Source organism: Nymphalis io, chromosome 10 (genome assembly GCF_905147045.1).
Source record: "Nymphalis io chromosome 10, ilAglIoxx1.1, whole genome shotgun sequence".
Classification (NCBI taxonomy): domain Eukaryota; kingdom Metazoa; phylum Arthropoda; class Insecta; order Lepidoptera; family Nymphalidae; genus Nymphalis; species Nymphalis io.
In genome coordinates, this window is record NC_065897.1 from 7,317,910 (window position 1) to 7,340,548 (window position 22,639).

Below are 22,639 nucleotides of genomic sequence, written 5' to 3' on the forward strand. Positions count from 1 at the left end.
GAATTTTGTCAGGACATTAAGCGTCGGACATAACTCATCAGAGAAGAAAATGTTACCTAACATGGCGCCTAAAACTAAATCTACGTGAACGTGAAGCTCAGTAAAATGTTGCAGTGTTCCCCAACATTTTGCGACGCATTTACGAGTCGCGGGATATGACACAAGATTATTAATAATAAAAATAATATTGTCCTCCAGATCGATTTCGGCCACGGCGGCCAATCTCAAGACAGATTAGCCAACTACGCAGGAGATATTATAGTGCACAAGTGTGCGGAAACACAGGTGCACTCTCTATTAACATTGTAATCCGATGGGATGGCAATCCGACACGACCGGAAAGAGTTCAGGCGCAGGTCCAACTGCTTTACGTGATTTCCGAGGCACGGGAGTGAACACATTTCCAACTTCCAGGCTCCTGAAAATTTTTTGATACCCAAAAACCAAAACCCAATAACTTTTTATTGGCTCGACCTGGGAATTGAACCCAGGACCAACGGGTCTGCGGTCTTATATCAAACTACTAGACGAGACAGTCAAACACAAGAGTACAGCACTTATTGTACCGTATATTATTTATAAAAATATAATATACAATAAAAAAAAAACAAACGTGACACCAAGACATTTATTAGATAAAAACTGACAGAACTATAACCTGTGATTCCGAAGAGATTTTTATATAAGCTTAGACTTACTTACGGTAATTATAGAGACAAATAATGTTTTTAACACTTTGTCAACCTTAATTGGTTTACAAAAGTATACTCTAAAAAGGTATTAGTCTATACCAATATACATACATATAAATTAGAACCAAAACGCCTCATTTGGAACCAAACGCATCAAAGGAGAATACATAAGTAAAAATGCTTTCCCCTAGTGAACAGGGAGCTGGCGAGTATTTAGGTATATGATTAGCTTATGTTTTATATCTTTATCTATTAATAAAGTTCAGATTACAAAAAGGAATAAAACTCTGCTTATAACGAATCCTCGTTATGAGCAGAGATATCACACGATATCCTACGTGTACTAGGTGGCAACCGTCCTCGCGCGCTTTCTATCCTTGGACTTTCTTGCGGATATGGACACGGGGAACTTTCAGTAGATTTGAGTGTTTTGTCAGAACAACGAAAGCCCCCCCCCCCCCTTAGTGTTCTGAGGCGCTTCTGCGAAGAACGGTACGTGTGGATGAGCGTCTAAAAAGCTTGGTGTTAAACATATTTTTTTAACACGTTTGAAGCACTATCAATTGACAGACACATATTTATTCTCAGATCCTTCATAATGTAATTAATAAAACGATTCGGGTCTGACAAATTGTGTATTTCAAGTGTAGATATTGAAATAAAAAATAAAAAAAAATGACTACAAAAGTCAATTTTCATCGTTTTTTAAATATACATTACCGCTAAATTTGAAGCTCTATCAATTAATAATGCAGCGCTACCATGGTGGCAGACGCGGCTCTAAATGTTTCATATGGCACATTATTAATAACTACACTATTAATAATGTCTGCAAAATGAGAAAATGATTGAAAAAAAATTTCCTCTCCAACTTCTTCGAAACAAAACGTCAACATCGAATTTATCGTATAGGCTAGATCCAGATTGGAAACGTAATATGGCTTAAGTGGGTAACTTTTGGTTCCAAATTACAAAATGTGTTAAAGGCGTGTCGGTTTTTTAAACATGTACATAATGAAATATCATATAAATACCAAGTCGACTAATTTGTGCTACAATTTTAAACCATAGCCATCAAAGACACTACATTCCTCAATTTATTTCACGTTTATTAAAAAGATAAAAATGCAACAACTTGGACATTTTTATTTTTGATTAAAATAAAGTTATACAAATTTTTTATAGAAAACACCGTTTCGGGTTTTTTTATAAAAGCTTCGGTTATCATTGAAAATAATTACACCTTTATTAAGAAAAAATATATACATATACCCTATTCCAATCGAAGGAGGGTAAAGATAAACAAACCTTAAAATTATATATTCCGTGCGATTTGTTAATAGTTCTGCTCTGTGTTATGCAAACGAATCTAGATTAACCCTTTAACCGCCCGACTTCATATCTGTTGGCGTGCACCCAGCGCCCGGCACAGTGAATCGAAACACACAATACAATTTTCTAAAAATAATGTTAGTAATTCTTCTAACTTTGGTCATTATTTTTAAGACTTCTAATTAAGAGGCTAAAGTGTATTAAACTGTAAACGATTACTTAGTTAACTATTTACCTAATGTAAACATATTTTTGATAGAATACAGCGTAATTAAATAAAAAAGCTGATAAAACGATCAGTGTTATTTTGGTCGTAAATATACGACTCAGGCGAAATGGGCCCGAAAATATTTGTCGGATTAATTCGACCTAGGCGGTTAAAGGGTTTACCTTTATTTATAATACAAGACATTAGAAACGCCATTTTCTCACGAATCCATAGTAAATATCATAGATTATTCAAGATCACGACTAATGATATCGCGTCAATTCGATGTCAAAGTTACTGTTTATTTACCTTTTACTCCTCTTGTGAATGGAATAGGCTATAGAATTGTTTTTTTTTTTGAGTGCTTCAATAGGTACATTTTTTGTATATATTTACAAAATCGAATTTCCTTTACAATTTTGGATTACAAAACAAATTTTCTTTGTCGTCTTTCAATATCACTACATCGATAAATTTTCAAATAAATTTGGTAAATACTAAATTTTTTTTATTCATTTTTTTTAATAAAATACACTTTAATGCATGTTTTAATTCCCTAAGACAAGTGTTATAAATACATTTAATAATTTAGAAAAAAATAATGAGAATATAATATGAGAATCCAGCCTCTTTTTAGGCTAAGCCGTTATACTATGGTTCCGGATTTCCTTATCCTGCCCAGTTAAAAAATCAAGCATCATAAAATATTACCGCCAAGTCTTTATTTTTATATTAATAAAGAGACTAATTTTATTTTTTACTTAATTCTACCAACTTATAATAGAAAAATAAACATTACATATTAATGTGATAAATAGTATGAGTCGTATTGTAGTCGCTATTTATGTGAAACATTTAATCTCGGTAACGAGCAGTATTATGCATGCATTTCGGTGTAGCAAAATAGGATTTGTGATATTTCAGTCAGCACAGTGCACAAATTTAAAGTTGTATTTACGTTTTTAAATGCGCGGATGGTATGGATAGTAATTGCGTTAAAAGTAGCGTGTTATCGCTTAAATCCGTGTATCCGCTTAATCGCCTTACTCAAACCAGCCCAATTGCTAGACTTTAGTGTGATGACAATACACGCATGGCGCCTGTGGTTAGTCTAATACTATTTTTTATATCGGTAATTGAATAAATAGTCACAATATCTATGTTTTTATGGAGTATCTATGTATAACAATCACATACAATTTGGTCTAGCAAAGCTCGTATACTGAGAGTTTAAATGTTACGCATCAATTAAGTTAAACACAATTTTAATAAAGATATTTAAAAAATAAGGTAAATGATGGATTAAATATGTATGTTTTCGATTAAACTTATTTTTTTAAAAAAAAAATGAAATTTTGAAAAATAACTTAGTTTATCAAACTTTTTCAATATTAATTAGATTTTCATCCTAATATTGAATAAAAAAAATATCACAATATAAATTAAATAGCTTCAAAGACCACAAGAAAAAACGGCTCAAATACGGTTAAATAAAGAACTTTATAAAACTACATACATCGTTACTATTACGAAGTTACATTCTATGACATCCAATTAATAATCCCCTCGGAGAGCTCCGTTCTGTTCGAATTAAACGAAGAACATGCGGCTGTGTTCCAGCATCCTGTCCAGTACGCGAAGTCGCTTAGGCTGCTTTTCTAAATCAGAGTTGTTGATTCGATCTCCGCTAAAAAGAAAAAAAAAAAACCATTAAAATTCGACACAAGCTTTCGTGTAACGGTCCGCGTGCGCGACGCGGTGACAGCGTGACAGCGACCTGGTGAGCGTGCGCGCGCGCAGGCACGCCAGGTGCGCGTAGTACGTGGGCGCCGGGTACGACACGGAGCGCGAGCAGCGCGCGTACAGGTGGCACAGGTAGTACGCCAGCTGCTCCACCTCGTCCGACGGGATGTTGCCGTCGTTGCAGATCACGTGGTAGCGCGTCGGCCGCGCCGTGCCCTTCAGCGCGTGGTGCGACACCTGCCGGCAGTGGTACAAAGTTTTTATACTCTCGAGAGATGTAGTTTTCAAATTAACTTTTTTAAATTCTAGTTAAAAAATCTTTTAGTTTCGTTTCTAATGACACGTCCTCTGTTATACAAATCTCAATTATTAAACTTAATTTGTGCAAAAGTCTGACGACCAATAATTTAACAGAGGATAATCATAAAATATCCCACCATGTAAAAGTCCAACTCGCGCGGGTGCACGATGTCGCTGTCGACCACAGTACCGGGCTCCACGTTTTGTGGATTATTTTCTCCCAAGAAGAACCTTAAAAAAACATTTTATTATGTTTAATGCGAATAGACACGAAGACTTCGGCCAAAGACGCTTCACTTGGCTGTCGATGTCGGTAAACTCTCGCGCATTTCAGTGGATCTTAACTTGAACTTCGCAAACTTCAACACTTCATTCACGTATCACGTACGAGATACGTAAAATATTACATATAAAGTTCGAGATGGATCACTTCACCATCGCATTATTATGTACAGTAAATGTAGCAAATCATTTTGCCACCTTAAGTACAGAGCGATCGCTTCGTTCGTTAATTTTGTTTACTGGCGTTTGTTGCCGACGACGTTACTCTTTTAATATATGACCATACTCATTCATTCCGACCTTCTCCTCAAAAGGGAGAGGAGGCTTTAGCCCAGCAGTGGGACATTAACAGGCTGTTACTGTTACTACTGATTATCTTTTGTGATTTATGAGGGTCCAGCTTTAATGTATCCGTAACAGCCTGTGAATGTCCCACTGCTGGGCTAAAGGCCTCCTCTCCTCTTTTTTTGAGGAAAAGGTTTGGAGCTTATTCTACCACGCTGATCCAATGCGGGTTGGTAGAATACACATGTAGCAGAATTTCAGAGAAATTAGACATATGCAGGTTTCCTCACGGTGTTTTCCTTCACCGTAAAGCACGAGATGAATTATAGTCACAAATTAAATACATGAAAATTCAGTGGTGCTTGCCCGGGTTTGAACCCACGATCATCGGTTAAGATTCATGCGTTCTTACCACTGGGCCATCTCGGCTTATGCTTTAATGTATACGGATGTGGAATAAGTATTAATTACCTAAGTTAATAGTACTAATATTAGTATGACCATTAATATACATAGACAACATTAGACAAAGCATCTGGTTAAGCTTATCGCATATATTGGTAAGGAAGGTTTCGGGTTTTCAGTTTATGAATTTTGTTTATATACTACAAACAGCTAAGGAAACACATTACGAGACTTACCGCGTGTGATGTCTCTTTTGTACGAGTAAGAATAATATTTCCGGCTTAACTTGTTGATCCAATCGGTAATAAGCATTCTGTATAGCCACCAGCTCACTCCTCATCACCTAACAAACAGCATTATATTAGTTCTATGTATAAGTTAAACCAATGAGTCGGTTGATTACAAATTTAATAAGATACAGTACTTGAGAGAATTGTCCCTCGGATACACCATCACGGAACACATATATCTTGCGTGGTAACATGTTCTGCCGTTTTCTGTACGTTTGCAAATGGTCAAATATCATTTCTTCAAAGTCCACAATAATTTCTTCCTGAAAGATAAGGTATTAATTAACGTTAAGGTTCTTAATAACCATCGATAAAAACACAAATAAAATGAAAATGACATTTTTCTTTATTTTTCTATAATATTATTCATTGAGATCAATTTAAGACTCACTAACAATTTCTATTCGTTTTTTGTACAAAATATATTATATACACAAAACCAAAAACATAGACAACATTGTATTTATTTTTTTAAGATGTTTCATAACATTTTGTTAATTTGCTCTTTAATATATTTTGTTAATTTTTGATATACTAGAATTTCGCTTGGGTTTTGCGCAAGCCTTTTTTTACGCAAGTTTTGCGTAATTTAATATTAAAGTAAAAATAATAATTATTAAATATTATTACTTTTGGAGCCTGCATGCTTAATTCGATATTGTACTGAAAACATTTGGGATCAATCGAAGCGCTCACAGCAGCAATGCTTGGGATGGTTTTCTGTAAAAGAAAATTTTATACTTAATTATTACATAATAAATAATTTTTGCCTATTTTGCGACCAATTCGGGCTCGAGGTGTATTTATAGATATCCATGTTGAAAGTTCATTAATTGACCGAAAACATCTTTAATTGGAGCGTTTAAGCTAAATTTTTAATTTTATCATTACCTGATCAGGGGGAGGGTGTGTGACGTCAGCGCCGACCATCATGACTCCTCCCTTCTTGATGCATTCGGGTACAGATCGCGATTCTAAGCCTTGATTGATTCCCATGAGCTTAGAATTTACCTTCAAATTTAAAACAATATAAGTAAAGATCTGAGTGAACGCAATTGTCGCGCCCTGTTACTACATGGCGTTACTCTAATTATTATTAGTCCAAAAACAGGGTTAGTTCTGGATCGAAAGGTGGGTTTAATTATGCGAAAACCTCAGTGCCATGAAGTAATATTTCCCATATAAGGTTTAGAAATAAATAATATGTCTCATAAGTTCATAAATGCTCTTTTTTTTTGCTTTTTAGCCCTCATATAAGCATGTAATGTCCACATCGAGAAAGCTCAATTGTAAATATTTTCGTTTAAATGTATTACTGTATGTCATTGCTGATTGTATAATTGTAGTCAGTTTTGTGGTCTAAAAAAAAATTATATAATTGTTGTTTAGTTCATATAAATGTATGTATGTATATTGTTGATTTTAGAAATATACAACTCTTACGAAACACTTTAAAACTCTCAGGACGCATATTATACGCTTTATATAATATATTTGGGTTTTGATTACATTACGGTCATAACATTTTTTTATTATTTGATGAGCGTTTGTTTCGACAATCGTCAGCAGATCATGACATGATGCTAGCATTCAATAACCGAATTTAATACGAAAACCTTTATATTAAATGGACGTCGTTACATTAAAATATAATAAAATAAATATTATTTAATATAATTTATCAATGTAATATTAACAAACCGTCAGGGGTTTCATTTAATGTAATGGTTATTACCTTACAGTTTATAGTAAGGCTAGAGTTATAATTCTAATGTTATTTTACGTATAAATTTTCTTTTTTTCGTGCACTTCAATTCTCAGAGAAAATATTATATATTAGTCTAGTTACTGATATATTTCGCTATAAATATCAGTAAAAGACACAATGAAATACAATAACAACTGTCAATAAACATCTTATAAAAACTAACATACTATGCATAAATAAATGCTAAGTTTTTAATAAAACGTAGATAAAAAATACCTTTAACAGTATATTCCGCACTGTTTGTTCGCTCATACGACGGGACGCCGTTAAATCTTTGATGCATTGTGTTAGGATGCCCACTTCGAGTTCCGCCATACGTTTCACCTAAAAAAAAATTGTTATTATTATTCTTTCTATAACGTTGCTGCTACAATTTCGACGTGATGTTACGACACAATCGTTTAATTATTCGTAAAAATTAAAAAAAAAAATCTAAGAAATGTTACGACTATAACCTTCATGACTTTCAAGTTTCGAATTCAGAGAAACCTGATATTCTAATTTGAATGTTTATTTTGTTAAAATGTCTTTAAATTTAATATTACTTGTTACTCTGTAAACTGGTATAAACCAGAATAATTAAAAATATTAATATAGCTCAAGTTACATATTATTTACGTAAACCAATCTGGAAACCTTACCTTTTCGTAGGCATCTCTAAACTTCACCGGGACGATAACGAATAAAATATTTATTCTCTTTTCATAAGCTGTTATTAATATCTTATGAATCTCGTTCATTCTCACGTTGAAATTTGTCATTAAGGGATCACGAACGGGCATACCCATTTGAATACCGACTCGTTTTACCTAAAAAGATTATATGAATTTATTTATTTGATATTTAAGATTGTTTTTTAATTGGTTAATAATATTTTATTACATTTCGTTTTTTAAATAAACTTTTAGACAAAATAAAAAAATACCTTTTAATATATATTTAGATTTCAGCCGCAATGGTCATTCCTAAGGTTAGGTAGCTACTAACTGCGTAGGATTTATTTTAGAGCACAAGTGTGCGAATACACTTGTGCACTAAAATACATTCTGTCCTAACTACTACCCCTACTAAAATAATCCAAGTACAAAAGCTCCATTGCTTGACTCTCATAATTCGATGGGAAAGCAAATCCTACACGACCGGATATAATTCAGGCGCTGTTAACTTCTTTACGAGAGCGTAAACATTGCCAAATTCTCAAGTTGTCAGAATACTACTTAGAATTTCTGGGAATCGAACCCAGGTCCTCGGGATCTAAAGCTAGCTAGACCAGGTACTTTATTTGTATAATTATGCATTACGGATAAGAGTTTCAGAACTTACCATATCTATGAAGTTTTGGCACTGACATACTATAGGGTCTGCTTCGATAGTAATTAAGCCCCATGTTTCTAGCGAGCTGGCCTTCAAGAAACGATTGGCTTGCCATACGCCTTTTCTGTTTCACAATGAACATTGTGTAATACATTAGAGAAACAAAATTTCTATTAATATGGACAATATTTTATTATTCAATAGAAAGAAAGATAACACTTAATTCATACCAAAAAAATGCAAAATCATTTTAAACTAAAACGATTTATTAAATTACTTAAAAAATGAAGTTTACGTTGGGCAAATATAGTATTAGTCACCACAAAAATATACATTTACAAAATTATAATAATATATGCATTTGCTGATTTCAAAACCAAAGAAAAAGTGTTTATCTTTAAAAATATATGTTGAAATTTAAAAAAAAAATAAATAACAAGAATAGTGTTATAGATAAAATTCGAGGATACCAAATACCTGGGATCAACAGGTCTTCCAGCTCCGATGTCCAATCTAGGCGCTTGCAATACCTTAGCGTCAACTTGGAAGAATTTGTCCGATACCTCTAACTGGAAATGTTTGAAGCTGGCATTCGCCGAGTAATTCATCTGTTTTTAAATTTTAAATGTTATCATAGTTTTTTGTTGATTAGTTCCACCTTATATTTCACTAAAACATTCGTAAATTTTTATAATATTAGAAAAGCTGGCGAGCAAAGAAAGGAAAAAAAAATGGTAGGTCATAAATGATCACTTTGGCTAGTAAGCGTCAACACTATTTAGAAGGATAAATTGCTACTTACACCGTTACTAATCAAATCACATCGAAGATGTACATAAACGAAGCAATACAAACTACTGTTTTGATAGTAAAATAATTAGTTCTTTATTCCTACGTCCCTATGATAAGGACTCTGTGTGTCGACTCGCCGGCCCTTCCAAGTGTGACGTAACGCGGGGCAAGCCGTGCAGCGCAGCTATAGCTAGCAGTATTTAACACATACGTATATGTATATAGTCTATACACTTACGTTACGAATGACTTCTTTGATTTTCATCAAGCGCTCGTTGGGCGGAGTTGCCGCTTCACGGACCATCGTCTGGAGCTGCTTTTCGTTGAGCTGCTTATTAATCGACTACAGAAAACAATGAGAGAATTAATTAATTACCTTACCGTTATAATATATTACCTTAGTACATATTAAATATTTATTATGTATGTCACAAAACATACAATAAGGTATGCTGCTATAATCTGGTATTAATATTTAGAATATATAATAAACATAATCTGATATATTAATTTCAATCAATTATTTTTTAAATCATAGTGCTTACCTGGCCGTAGGAGATATCCAATAGCTCCAAAGGATAATAAATGTTTTTATCCTTCGGTCCCACCCACATACAATTCAGGTAGGGGTAGCGTAATCTGAAATTTAAAAAAATATGAAAATTTTACGTACACACTCATAATAACATAATCTTCAGTTATAAAGTGAATGTTCTCTCCGAGCTTTGATATTTTTATTGATGTAATATTTATTCGATATATTGTATAATAACAATACCGTTTAATTCCAAAATAAACAGCTTCAGTTTTGGTTGTTTCATAATTTATAAAATACATTTGTAAATATATAATTCGATTATAATATATTTTATATTGAAATCAACTATTTACATTGTAAGCAGAAATATACATTAGAGATAACCCACATGTATAATAATAATAATATCCTGGGACATTTTTCAAACACGGCCATCTGATCCCAAATTAAGCTTGTACAAAGCTTGTGCAATGGAAACCAGAAAACTGATATACTACATATACTATTTTTCTTTTGTAAATACATACTTATATAGATAATTACACCCAGACTCAGGACAAACAGACATGTTCATGCACACAAATGTCTGTCCTGGGTGGGAATCGAACCCACAACCTTCGGCGTGAAAGGCAAGTATCTACCAACCACGCCAACCGGCTCGTCAAATGTATACATCACATATATACATTGCATTCAAAATATTATCGTATAGAAAGTTTATATGAATGGGAATCAATTTAATACATATCATAATTTAATACAAAATATTTATTTAATAAAGAAGCGTTCAACTTGCTTGTCGATTGTCAAAAATCAACAATCGAAAAACAAATAAATCGAACCTGCGAAGAACCTAAATAAATACTCTGGGAATAATCTTCTGAGTTACATTTATGTAGCGATTCTTTGATTATAATCGCTTTTAATCCTAACTAATAATGTCCTCCAGACCGATTTCGGCCACGGCGGCCAAGCTCAATCAGACAGATTAGCCAACTAAGCAGGTGATATAATCCACAAGTGTGTGCGCAAACACACGTGCACCCTCTAATCCCTAACTCTCATAATCCGATGGGACGGCAAGGCGCAGGTCCAAAGGTTTTACGTGCTTTCCGAGGCACGGGAGTGAACACACTTCTAACTTCCAGACACCGGGCTCCTACTGAGAATTTTCTGACAGAAAAACCCAAGAACTTTTTTTTTTATTGGCCAGACCTGGGAATTGAACCCAGAACCTTCGGGTCTGCGGCCCTATATCAAGCCACTAGACCAACGAAGCAGTCAATTCTAACTAACATATATGTGCGAATGTGAGTATTTTTTTTGTATTTCACGTTTTTACTACTGAATCTTTTACTACACGTTCTTAGAGAGTCAGAAAAAGATATGATTTAACATTTGACACACAACAATTTTATTTTACCTTAATTCTTTTTTTTTAATTTTTATAATTTCTAGATTTTTTACGAACACCGTCACCGCCCATAAACATAGGCGCGGTCAGAAATATAAACCGTTCCTTACGTCGCCACTGCGCCACCCATCTTGAAACTAAGATGTTATGTCCCTTGTGCCTGTAGTTACACTGGCTCATTTACCCCTCAAATCGGAACGCAACAATACTACGTAATACTAGTTTGCGGTAGAATATGTGATTGGTGGGCGGTACGTACCCGGACGGGCGGTACAAGTACTCGCGTAACAAAATAGACAAATATTTCACAAAACCATAAGAGCAGAAACAATTTATAATAAATAACAGAAAAGCCGAGACGGCCTAGTGGTTAGAACGAGTGAATCTTAAGCGATGATCGCGGGTTCTAGCCCGGGCAAGCACCACTGAATTTTCACGTGCTAAATTGTGATTATAATTCATCTCGTGCTTGACTGTGAAGGAAAACATCGTGAGGAAACCTGCATGTGTCCAATTTCATTGAAATTATGCCACATGTGCATTCTACCAAACCGCATTGGAGCAGCGTGGTGGAATAAGCTTCACCTTCACCTCAAAAGGGAGAGGAGGCCTTTGCCCAGCAGTTTTGTAGAGTTTATTATATTTGAATGCACCATTCTATTATTTACTGTATTGTCATTGATGTACATACATTTCGTATGTTTAGAATAATAAAAAGTACCTGTATTTCTTGTCAATTTCAAAGTATTTCTCAACTGTAAGTGTCTTCGGTCTTCCTGAACTATCAATAGAGAAGGTGAGCCGGTTCGCTGGATCAACTAACCCGTTGCATATGTATTCTCGGATTTTCTCACCGCCTCCGATTCTCGCTACAACCTACATATATATATTTATAAAACTATTACTTTTATTTAAAAATAATTTACGCCATTTAACATAATATTCAATTATTTTTCATCAATCAAACAAATCCTTTACGATTTATTTATAAACAACATTATGAAATTTAGTTAATAATGATTAATATATATATATTACGCTTGCATACACAGATACTCTTGAAACACTTTAATCTAATTCTTACAAATACATATATGTTTAGATAAAAATAAATATATATGCAAATAAAAACTGTATACTCGATGTAAGCCGAGATGGCCCAGTGGTAAGAACGCGTAAATCTTGACCGATGATCGTGGGTTCAAACCCGGGCAAGCACTACTGAATTTTCATGTGCTTAATTTGTGATTATAATTCATCTCGTGCTTTACGGTGAAGGAAAACATCGTGAGGAAACCTGCATGTGTCTAATTTCACTTAAATTATGCCACATGTGTATTCCACCAACCTGCACTGGAGCAGCGTGGTGGAATAAGCTCCAAACCTTCTCCTCAAAAAAGGGAGAGGAGGCCTTTAGCCCATCAGTGGGACATTCACAGGCTGTTACGGTACGGTATTCTATATTATTAAGATTCAATATGTACACTATTAAATCAAAAATATACTTTATACAAGGAGGCGCCTTTTATGAATCGTCATTTAACCAGATAAATTAAATTTCAAACTAGCACCGGTTCGGAAGTTCGGTGACTATCATCAGTTACTTTCTTTCATCAACCACATTCAAAAGTCAACATAAGAATTCGCTTGCAATTTACTCATTTATTTGGGATTCGCGCCAAGAAAAGCATATTTGACGACAGACCAGCTGACGGCCAGCTGCCCACATCACTCCGCCGAACACTACACGCCATACTCAGCTGACTATTCATTTACTGAGAAACATATGCAACTCACCCTCAATCCCTTAATAAATTGTTCAAAATAATCGAAACCCCTTTGGTGGTTCAATGGTTTCTTTGGATCCAAACGAAAATCATTGATTAAAGCGTTAATCAAAGATTGATTTCTCGGAAAAGCTTTATGTGCAACTGAAAATAGAAAACATGTTAAAATATACGTTATTATTTAATAACTTTACTGTTATAAAAAATAATATTACGTCATAGCAAAAAAAAAAGTAAATCACATTCATATTCGAAATTTAAACACAATCAATTATCATAAAAAAAAAAAATCATACCATCAATATTAATGAATGCACGCGAAGTAAATATCGCAGACTGAAACAGACCCGTCCACATCTCCATACCATAGAACAAATCAATCGGATTCTTCGGCCGCATGAAATACTGCCTCCCCACCTACGAAATATTTATTTAGTTTCGCTTTACGTAAAATGTTATTTTATTAATATTCAACACAATAAAAATATTATTATTAGTGACATTGTAAATATTATAGTGATCGCTGAGGTGTTAGTTCGTTATTCACAATCAGTACAAATACTAATACCGCGTATAAGTATATATTTCAATTAAACATCAATGTTTGTTCTCGCGAGATCTAAGCTCACCTTCACATAGCTTTCCAACGTTCCTTGCTGTAAAATTACATCGATGGCTTGAATAGCTTCCGTTGGTGGGTTCAACGAAGATTCTCCATTCTTCATGTGCCTAAAAGTACAAGAGCTATTAAGACAATTTCTATAACCAAATATTACATATTTTAATTCAACATCAGTGTTTGTTCTCCCGAGATCTAAGGTAACCAGACCATACTTGACCTGAACCTGACCTCATATTTTCTTATGTTTTTGATGAATATATTTTTATTTATAAACACAACACTTAGACTTAAGAACAAAATCTGCAAATCTTTGATTTTCAGCGGCTAAATTTAGTTAAAAATAAAATTTTGTATGCATGCATAATACGATTAAAAAGCAATGACTTGTATGTATATATATATATATATATATATATATATATATATATATATATATATATATATATATATTAAAACAATAACAAATAAAAAAAACCACCGATACAAAAAAATATCATGAATTATGTAATTTTGTTATTTATAATCGACAAAATAAATCAATGTGATATCTAATTTAATAAATTATTATTTACTGTAAAATTGTGTTAATATCCACAACGCCAGTCGCTTTTATGGTCACATCGAAATTCATTTTTACTTTATTGTCATCAAAGAGTTCCACCTGAAATGAGATAATCACATTAATATAATAATAATAATAAAAATCATTTATTTCGACCAAACAGGGATCATAAATACAAATAAATAGTAAAAAGACAAAAATTACAATAATAAAAATCTGAATTAAAATCATCAAATCAATTCAAATACACACTAATCAAAAGAATCATTATATCATACATTAAATTATATTGCATTCGACTAAAGCAAATATATAAAATAAAATTAGATTAAATCACATTAAATTAAATTCCAATAAATTAAATCAAATTAAGATAACACGAACATGAAATTGTAGTCCCAACAATGGTGTAAATTGAAAGCATGTGAAACTGTTATGCGCAAATACCTAATATAATAATATTATATACAAGGTAATAATAATATATAAGTACTAAAACCTCCGAAATCCTCCGCGCTGCATCATCTGGCATAAGTTGTATGTATATGGGCTTTATATTTATTTTAGTCAGGCATTACAAATGCGATCGATCGGATTGCCGTCCCATTGGATTATGGGAGTTAGAGCACGCACCTGTGTTCGCGCGCACTTGTGTACTATAATAATTTATTCCACACAGTTGGCTAGCCTCCCTTGAGAGTGGCCACCTGTGCGGATATTCGACGGCAGGAAATCATCATCATCATTATAATTCTTTCAAATAATAGTATCTATGCTGCCGTACCATTATAGTATATGCTTACATATAAGACATTTTACTAATGCGTTGTACTTCCATATCAAATGGATAGGAACAACCATATCTTACCTTACTTTCTTTATAAGAAATATATATACAATTTATTAATAATCAATATTATTAATGCGTTACATGTTGTAGTTGTAGTACATATTATAGGACTATTTATTATATAACTTACGTTTACGTTCACACGTTCATCTGATGTATTCCAAAGACGTGATAATGAGTAACAATTTTTCCTTTGATCGAATGCAACTACATGATTTGGAAATTTTAATTTTTTTACTGCTATGAAAGCCTTTGGCACTAACTTTTTTGGTTTCTCTGGCTTAATAGAAACGTCGTAACGATACTGAAAACAGATAAGGTATTATTTTTACTAGATTAATATAAATATTCTAATAACAAATAAACTTAATGACAATATACATATGCAATATGTATATTGTCATCAATAATATGTCCTAACAATTAAAGATGTTAGTGGATGAAGGTTTTTTTCACATTTTCAAACTTTTTGAATTTTTTTACATCAAAGAACATTTTAAGACAATATATACATGATGGTACCCGTAAAGAGAATGAAGTATAAATAGTCATGTACAACAATGAGTAATCCATACAAAATATAAAACTACCAAATGCTTAAAATCATCTTTTTGTGTCATAACATCTTCCACTTATGGCTTCAATTGTTTTGACATTATAAAAAACAGTTTTTGTAATATTAATATATTTCAATAACATATAAATACTCATTCTAAGTATTTATGAAGTTTATAAGAATAGAAGTTTTATTCAGATTTAATGTAATTGGGTTATAACATATATTTTATAGATACGTTTTTATTTTAAAAATACACAGGCAGAGCACAGAATGGAAGGGACAGCGGACCATATGTGAAAACGATTCCACAGCCTCTCAGAATTGCGTAGAGAACGGTCATTGCAGGAGTATTAAGGGGTAAAAATACCACAGGAGTACTATTTAAAAAAAAAATAATCATTACATCTCTTCTAAGATCACACAGTATTTAGCAATGTTAAAAAACACGACGATAATAACGTAATAATTAAAGTACTTACTATTTTAAGAGGCTTAATTTTCATCTCCAAGTAATTCGTAATTAACTTGACTGGTCTTGATTGTCTATTAACAATACCACCTGTGCATTTTGTTGGTATTTTAAATCGGCTTGGATTCTCAGATGGTTTGCTTCCAACTGAAACCATTTTTTCTGAACTATCACGTCCTCTTCCTATACTACTTCCTACACGAGATGATTGTGGTTGAGAAAATGTTGACGATTGTGGTACTGTTTCCGTTGCCGAGTAAGATTGTGTTTGTTGTTGCTGTGGTCGTTGCTGTTGTTGTTGCTGTGGTCGTTGCTGTAGTTGTTGCTGTGGTCGTTGCTGTTGTTGTTGCTGTGGTCGTTGCTGTAGTTGTTGCTGTGGTTGTTGCTGTTGTTGTTGCTGTTGTTGTTGTTGTTGCTGTAGTTGTTGCTGTTGCTGTAGTTGTTGCTGTTGTTGTAGTTGTTGCTGTTGTTGTAAAACACAAGGTTGAGGCGTACCCCAAAAAGTCGATGGTGGTGCTTGAGGTTGCATAGGTATTTGATGGTGAATAGGTTGAATAGGGACAACTTGTGCCTGTGGAACCATTTGTGGACGAGTCCAAGTAGTTCCTCTGCCACGACCTAACCCAGCAGAAAGTTTGGGAAAGGCTTCTGAAGGACCTTCTGCAGTAAGTCCAGTTATTTGCCGAGCAGATTGGTCAGAGGTATCCTCTTTCTTCTTTTTACGAGGACGTTTTTTACTAGATCCCTCTATACCTAAACCAAAATATTCTTCTTCTTTCGGTTCACTAGGCGCAGGTTTATCAGATATATTCAACTTTTCCACTTCTGCAACAGGTGCTTGAGATGTTGATGGTTGACTTTCAGATGCTGAACCAGACCCCACATTATCTTTCTCAACATTTTTATTTTTTTTCTTTCCACCTTAAAAAATAATTACAAATAACATTATTTAAAATTAATATGTAAATATAATAATTCCCTACTTATGGAGTTTTTGATTGACAATATGGGCTAGTGTGCAAATTAATTTTATAATATAGTTCGAAATCTTGCTTTTTTTTTATATTCGCCGGGAGGGCTAATGACTCTACTCCACCTGATGGTAAGTGGTAGTAGAGTCCAAACGCGACGACGGCCAGTACAGACGGGAAAAACGTTCTGCACTAGCCGCCTTCGCCTTGCCGGCCCGCAAGATGCCTCTTCACGCCTCGTTTGAAGGAACCCGGGTTGTAAGAGGAGGGGAACACGTGAGCTGGTAAGGAATTCTATTTTTTGGAAGTGCGACGAAGAAAGGAGTTGCCAAATTTCTTTGTGCGCGATGGAATTGATGTCACAGTTAGGCGGTGACACCGAGAACCAGCTCGCGTGGACTTAAGAAGGAAGGGGGAAGCAGGAATTAGAGAGAATAATTCCTCAGAGCACTCGCCGTGATACAGTCGATAGAAAGCGCTCAGTGCTGCTATCTCACGACGCAATTGTAAAGGTTCAAGGGTGTTTGTGACCTTTACGTCGCCAATAATGCGTACGGCACGTCGCTGCAACCGATCCAAGGCCTCCAGTAGGTACTTAGCGGAGCCATCGCAAAGGTGCGAGCAATATTCCACGCAAGACCGTACCTGTGTTTTGTACAGCAGGCACAGTTGTTGTGGCGTGAAAAAACGCCGCACCTTGTTCAGAACTCCGAGTTTCCATGAAGCTGTTTTTATAACAGCTTCGATGTAATCCCTTGGACTAAGGTCGCAGCGAACGTCAATCCCCAGCATGGCGATTTTGCTTTGCATCACCAGCGAAGTACCACAGAGGGAGGGAAGAGGGGAAAATGTTGACTTTTTCGCTGTGAGAGCGCATACCTGTGTTGCAGAAATAGCGATAACAAAGTAAAATCGTTTAAATATTTTTAAGGCTTTTATAAAATTAATTTACACTAAACTTATATTATTATGACTGGTTAAACTAACTCTTCAACTTTGATATTTGGTATTGTATAAATACCAAATATCAAAGACAGGAGATTTTGTTGCTATGAAAAATCAAAAGTTAATTTTTGTACTAAATTGTATTATAAAAAAAGATTACCTTTCCCCATATTGAAGACGCGTTTATCTGCAAAAAAAAAAGAAAACAATTATATATTTTTAAAATACAATTAGAATTTAAAGAAGGAATTTATTATTTTTTGGTAAGTTTTTATATTGTCACACGTTTAGTTTGTCGTGAATTGTTTGCCGGCGTTTCGTTTTTACTAAAACATTAACGATTACCGAAATCCTTCTTTTTTTGAGATTTATTTAATGATATTCACATATTCCCAGTCATCCAGATCCCAGTCATCTTCTTCACATATTATTTACCTATTTAATATAGTCGTAAAATCACTAACATACCACGCACAGCCTAAACCACTACGTTTAACAAGATACAATTTAGCACAGAAATTCCGTATGCTAATTGTAAACTAAGTTGAGGACTAAGAAAGAATTTTACAAAATTCATCTCCTAAAGTTAAAGATGAAAGTTTGTATTGTTGATGAAGAAATTCTTTATTTCTGATGTAAGAAATGTGGAAATAGGAGTTAAAGTCAGTTGTTAAAGCAGTTTTGAAATTTCTTTAAATTTAAATTCATCACCCAACATTTTTAATAGAAATATGGAAATCAGTATTAAGGTATTAAGTATTATTACTAAATCAGTATAAATGAAAGCCTTAGTAAGGTTTATAAATAAAAGCCTCAGTATCATGATTAACTATATATATTGTTATTACAAAATAATGAGACACTTTAAAAAAAAGTGTTCTAATTGTTAAAATAAGCTACCAATTTATTTTTTAAAACCAATAAGTTGTGCTTTTGAAGTTCGTACTTTAGCAAGTTTGTGTCCAATGTTAGACACAAAATGAGGTATCCCGGGGAAACTTATAGTTGTTTGATAGACAATATTTTTGTAATCTGTGTAACCCAGATAGTATGTCGAGATGGAGGTAAAATGAGAGTATGGATAATGAAAGTTACCAAATAACTGTAATACTTTAAATTCAAGGTAATGTGTTCCGTGGGATATACCATTGAGGCTCAGTGGCTAGAACAAGTGAATCTTAACCAAAGATTCTGCTTCATGTGTATCCATCAATATGCACTGGTGCTGAATGGTGTAATGAAAGTCTAAAATCCTTCTCCTTAATAGGAGAACCTTAACCTAGCAGTAAGACGTTTACAGGCTGTTACTGTTTTGTGTTTTAATTGTTTAGATATGTGCCATAATTACAAATGAGATGGTTACAATTCAACCATCATCACCTGAATTTTTTTTGAATTTTGAACCTTGTACATTGGAGATTCTCATATATATCCAGAACAAATATTATATGTAACATTATTTCATTTCAACTTTAACAAGCCACTCAGTAATTATTAAGAAAATAATACATTAAGAAAATATTGAATGAATTTATATGTATATAACAAATATTAGTTACCATATCAATTTATTTAGTAAATCTAATCACTTTACTTATAAACATTGCTTAGTAGCTGTTTAGTTCTAACACAGATTTTGCTCTTTTTGTTATTATTGATATAACATTCGGAAGAGGACACAGTATTGTTTAACTAATCACTCACTAAACAATTTTTAAAAGGAAAGCTGTATATGGATAATGTAACAAAAAAAACTAGTGAGTTTTTTGTCAGTTTTTATCTAGAAAAACATTAGAGTCCACATTCCAAACCAGCGGTAGCGCTTGACGATACATAAGTAATTGTAAAGGTCTATTTGATAAAAAAATATTTTGATTTGAACAACTAATAAATGCCCAAATGAATAAATAAAATGTAGACTTGGTCTATCAAACTAAAACTGGTAATATTCTACTTGTATAGAACGTAGACCTTATTGAAGCTGATTTTTAAGTAAAAATTATTTAAATATTAATAACCATGGGACTGTCACTTATATGCAGATAGAAAAATATTGATAAAGTAATGAGTAGATAGAACGAAAATTGTATAGGGGTGAAAATATACTTTAAGAGAACATGAATAGAGCACAATATAAACATATTATGTTTACATAAATGAAATTTGTGCAGTTACTAGAATAGTATATATATATATGATAAACAATAGAACCATGATAGTCCATATGAATAAATATTACACATCAACCTTTGAAAAGAGACAATTGGCTAATTTCAATGGTTGAAGTGAAATATTTAGACATTGATAATATGTTATCATTTTAGAGATTTGGAATCTACCCCAGATTTTAAGGAACATCATTATTACTCTTTATAAGTTCTGTTGATGTTTTGAAAATACATTTTGTAATTAAAAAATCTCTTCCAGTTTATTGTTATCTATTATTAAGTCAATTAAAAATATATAATATAGCATTTGATTGAATAAAACATTCAAGATATAATTTTTAAATCAACAAAAAGTATTTAAACACATGAGACTTGTCAATATTCATTTGTGAATTTGTTTGATTTTTTTCCTTATATCTAAATAATGTTATTATGCGTAAGGGAAAAAAACCTAATAATTAATTGATAAATATTACTATATTTGAATATGTTTCTAATAAGTAACATTACCTTTATTACGTATAAACAAACAAAATGAAATAAATATGTTGTCATTTCACGAACACGGCTTTCTCAAAATGGAAGTCGACAAAGGAATGTAACATGCAATCGCTTACTTGGTTTAACTAATTTATCTTAAATGTTTGATTAGATTTTTATTCCAGAACCAAACAATTCGAATCCAGTTACAAATAACACGTCGCTTTATTACATTAATATGATGAAATCTTGCGTAAAATGGTCAAGAATAAGAAAAGTGTACAAATTTATATGCCAATAATATTAAGACGAATATACTATGATAAATTATCATAGTATATTCGTCTGTGTATTTAAATGAATAATATTAAAAAAGAATTAAGAAATAAATTATGAAATGGTTTCAAAAATACATACTTAACTACAATACAATGTGTACTTACTTAAATAATCAAATCCAAAGCACTTGTCTTTTTTGTAACTATATAGCTCTTCTTTTCCAACTTCTAATTGCAATTTAGATACTATCTATTGGTAGAACAAAAGCGATAGACCGAAACTAAAAACAATATTGTTATTATATCTGCCTCAATAAAATCAATAAATTGTTAATCCTCGACCATAGACTATAGCTATAGACATTTATAGTAGATGTAGAGTAATGGGCGAGCTCCGTCCTCAGTGTTGCTAAGTTACTTATTTTTTAGCTAGATCTTGGCTTACTTAAGAATGATTTACAGAAAATATCAAATATTATTGGTTAAAAATTTAAGCCACAATTTTAGCAACTTTTAACTTTGTTAACAAATATGATTTATCTGAATGAACATTGTCTATGGAATTACTCTTCGTTTTCAAAAAGTATACAATCACTTCGTTATAACCCTATTTCTATTTGGCCACTTTTGGCTTTATTTTGATGCACGAAATTATAACGTTCTAGCACCTTATTAAGATTGTTAAGCTATATTTTGATTTGAGATTTCCGATCCATACCAAAGATCTTGATTACTTTCATTATATTATAATTGATGATTACATATCGTAGCCGTAATTGTTAATAATTAATCTGATTACATTTTGCCTAAGTCTGCGGTGACAGCTCTATGACATGCTCCCTTTCTAAGGAGAAGATGAAGAGCCCTCTTGTGAGGGAAAAAGACAGTAAGAACCAGAGATAATTTGATAAGTCTTACAATAGATACCTAATTTAGGCAGGCTTATGAACAGCTGTCTACACCGTAAGCATCGTTTCTGTGTGTTTAAATCGCATAATATTGATATATCAATATTGGTTGAAAATTTGACAATTACAATTTTATTTTTCAAACTTTTTGACGTTTATAATTGTATTTAAAAATGTAAAATATAAGTGCTCGGCAACCTTGTTTCAACTATTAATTTTAGACCGAAGAGTTTTTACCATAATTACGGTAAAAACTCTTCGGCATATATCTACCACCTACCGTTTTAATTACGGTAGCAAAAAAACCTAATAATATTGGATATTATCTTTTTTTTAACATGTAATTACTTATCATACACTTTTACAAATATTTATAAAACGTCGTTAAATATCAGTTATTTTAATTGTAATAAGACAAATCCTCGAATAGGTGACTAAGCGTTTCTTAAAATATTTTTGATCTGTAAACATCATAGCGCTTCGTACACGATAGAGGCTAACTGAGACTTCTAGTGTCAGTGAATAATCGTATTCTAGAACTTTAAAAATGCACATGTGAACGCAAATGGACGTTCATACGCACACACTTTAAATCTAAAATCTAACTACTACACTAAAATCATATAAAAAAAACTACGCGTCTCCGCGGAGTGAAAGGGCTGTCGTTTGAAAAAGGC

General features: G+C 32.9%; 1 protein-coding gene across 1 annotated transcript; it reads right to left on the reverse strand.

The window, feature by feature from the left end:
• Positions 1 to 614: 614 nt before the first annotated feature.
• On the reverse strand, positions 615 to 21,402 carry LOC126771082 (protein argonaute-2-like). Its single transcript, XM_050490782.1, has 22 exons — positions 21,220 to 21,402; positions 18,289 to 18,315; positions 16,223 to 17,133; positions 15,315 to 15,488; positions 14,345 to 14,433; positions 13,780 to 13,879; positions 13,447 to 13,567; positions 13,161 to 13,294; positions 12,085 to 12,239; positions 9,957 to 10,050; positions 9,650 to 9,754; positions 9,097 to 9,227; positions 8,629 to 8,743; positions 7,947 to 8,114; positions 7,522 to 7,629; positions 6,429 to 6,548; positions 6,168 to 6,257; positions 5,672 to 5,800; positions 5,484 to 5,590; positions 4,413 to 4,506; positions 4,010 to 4,212; positions 615 to 3,919 (listed from the first exon to the last, which is right to left on the reverse strand). The coding sequence occupies exons 2-22, from the start codon at positions 18,296 to 18,298 to the stop codon at positions 3,823 to 3,825; spliced, it is 3,255 nt and encodes a 1,084-aa protein (XP_050346739.1). The 5' UTR covers positions 18,299 to 18,315; positions 21,220 to 21,402; the 3' UTR covers positions 615 to 3,822.
• Positions 21,403 to 22,639: the final 1,237 nt, after the last annotated feature.

What these genes read in the sequence shown, in the direction of transcription:
- LOC126771082 (XM_050490782.1), bottom strand. An exon ending in TTAGAGATGCCTACGAAAAG is followed by an intron (nt 7,630 to 7,946) that starts GTAAGGTTTCCA and finishes ATTTTTTTTTAG; the next exon opens with GTGAAACGTATGGCGGAACT. An exon ending in CAAAAGAGACATCACACGCG is followed by an intron (nt 4,507 to 5,483) that starts GTAAGTCTCGTA and finishes TGTTTTTTTAAG; the next exon opens with GTTCTTCTTGGGAGAAAATA.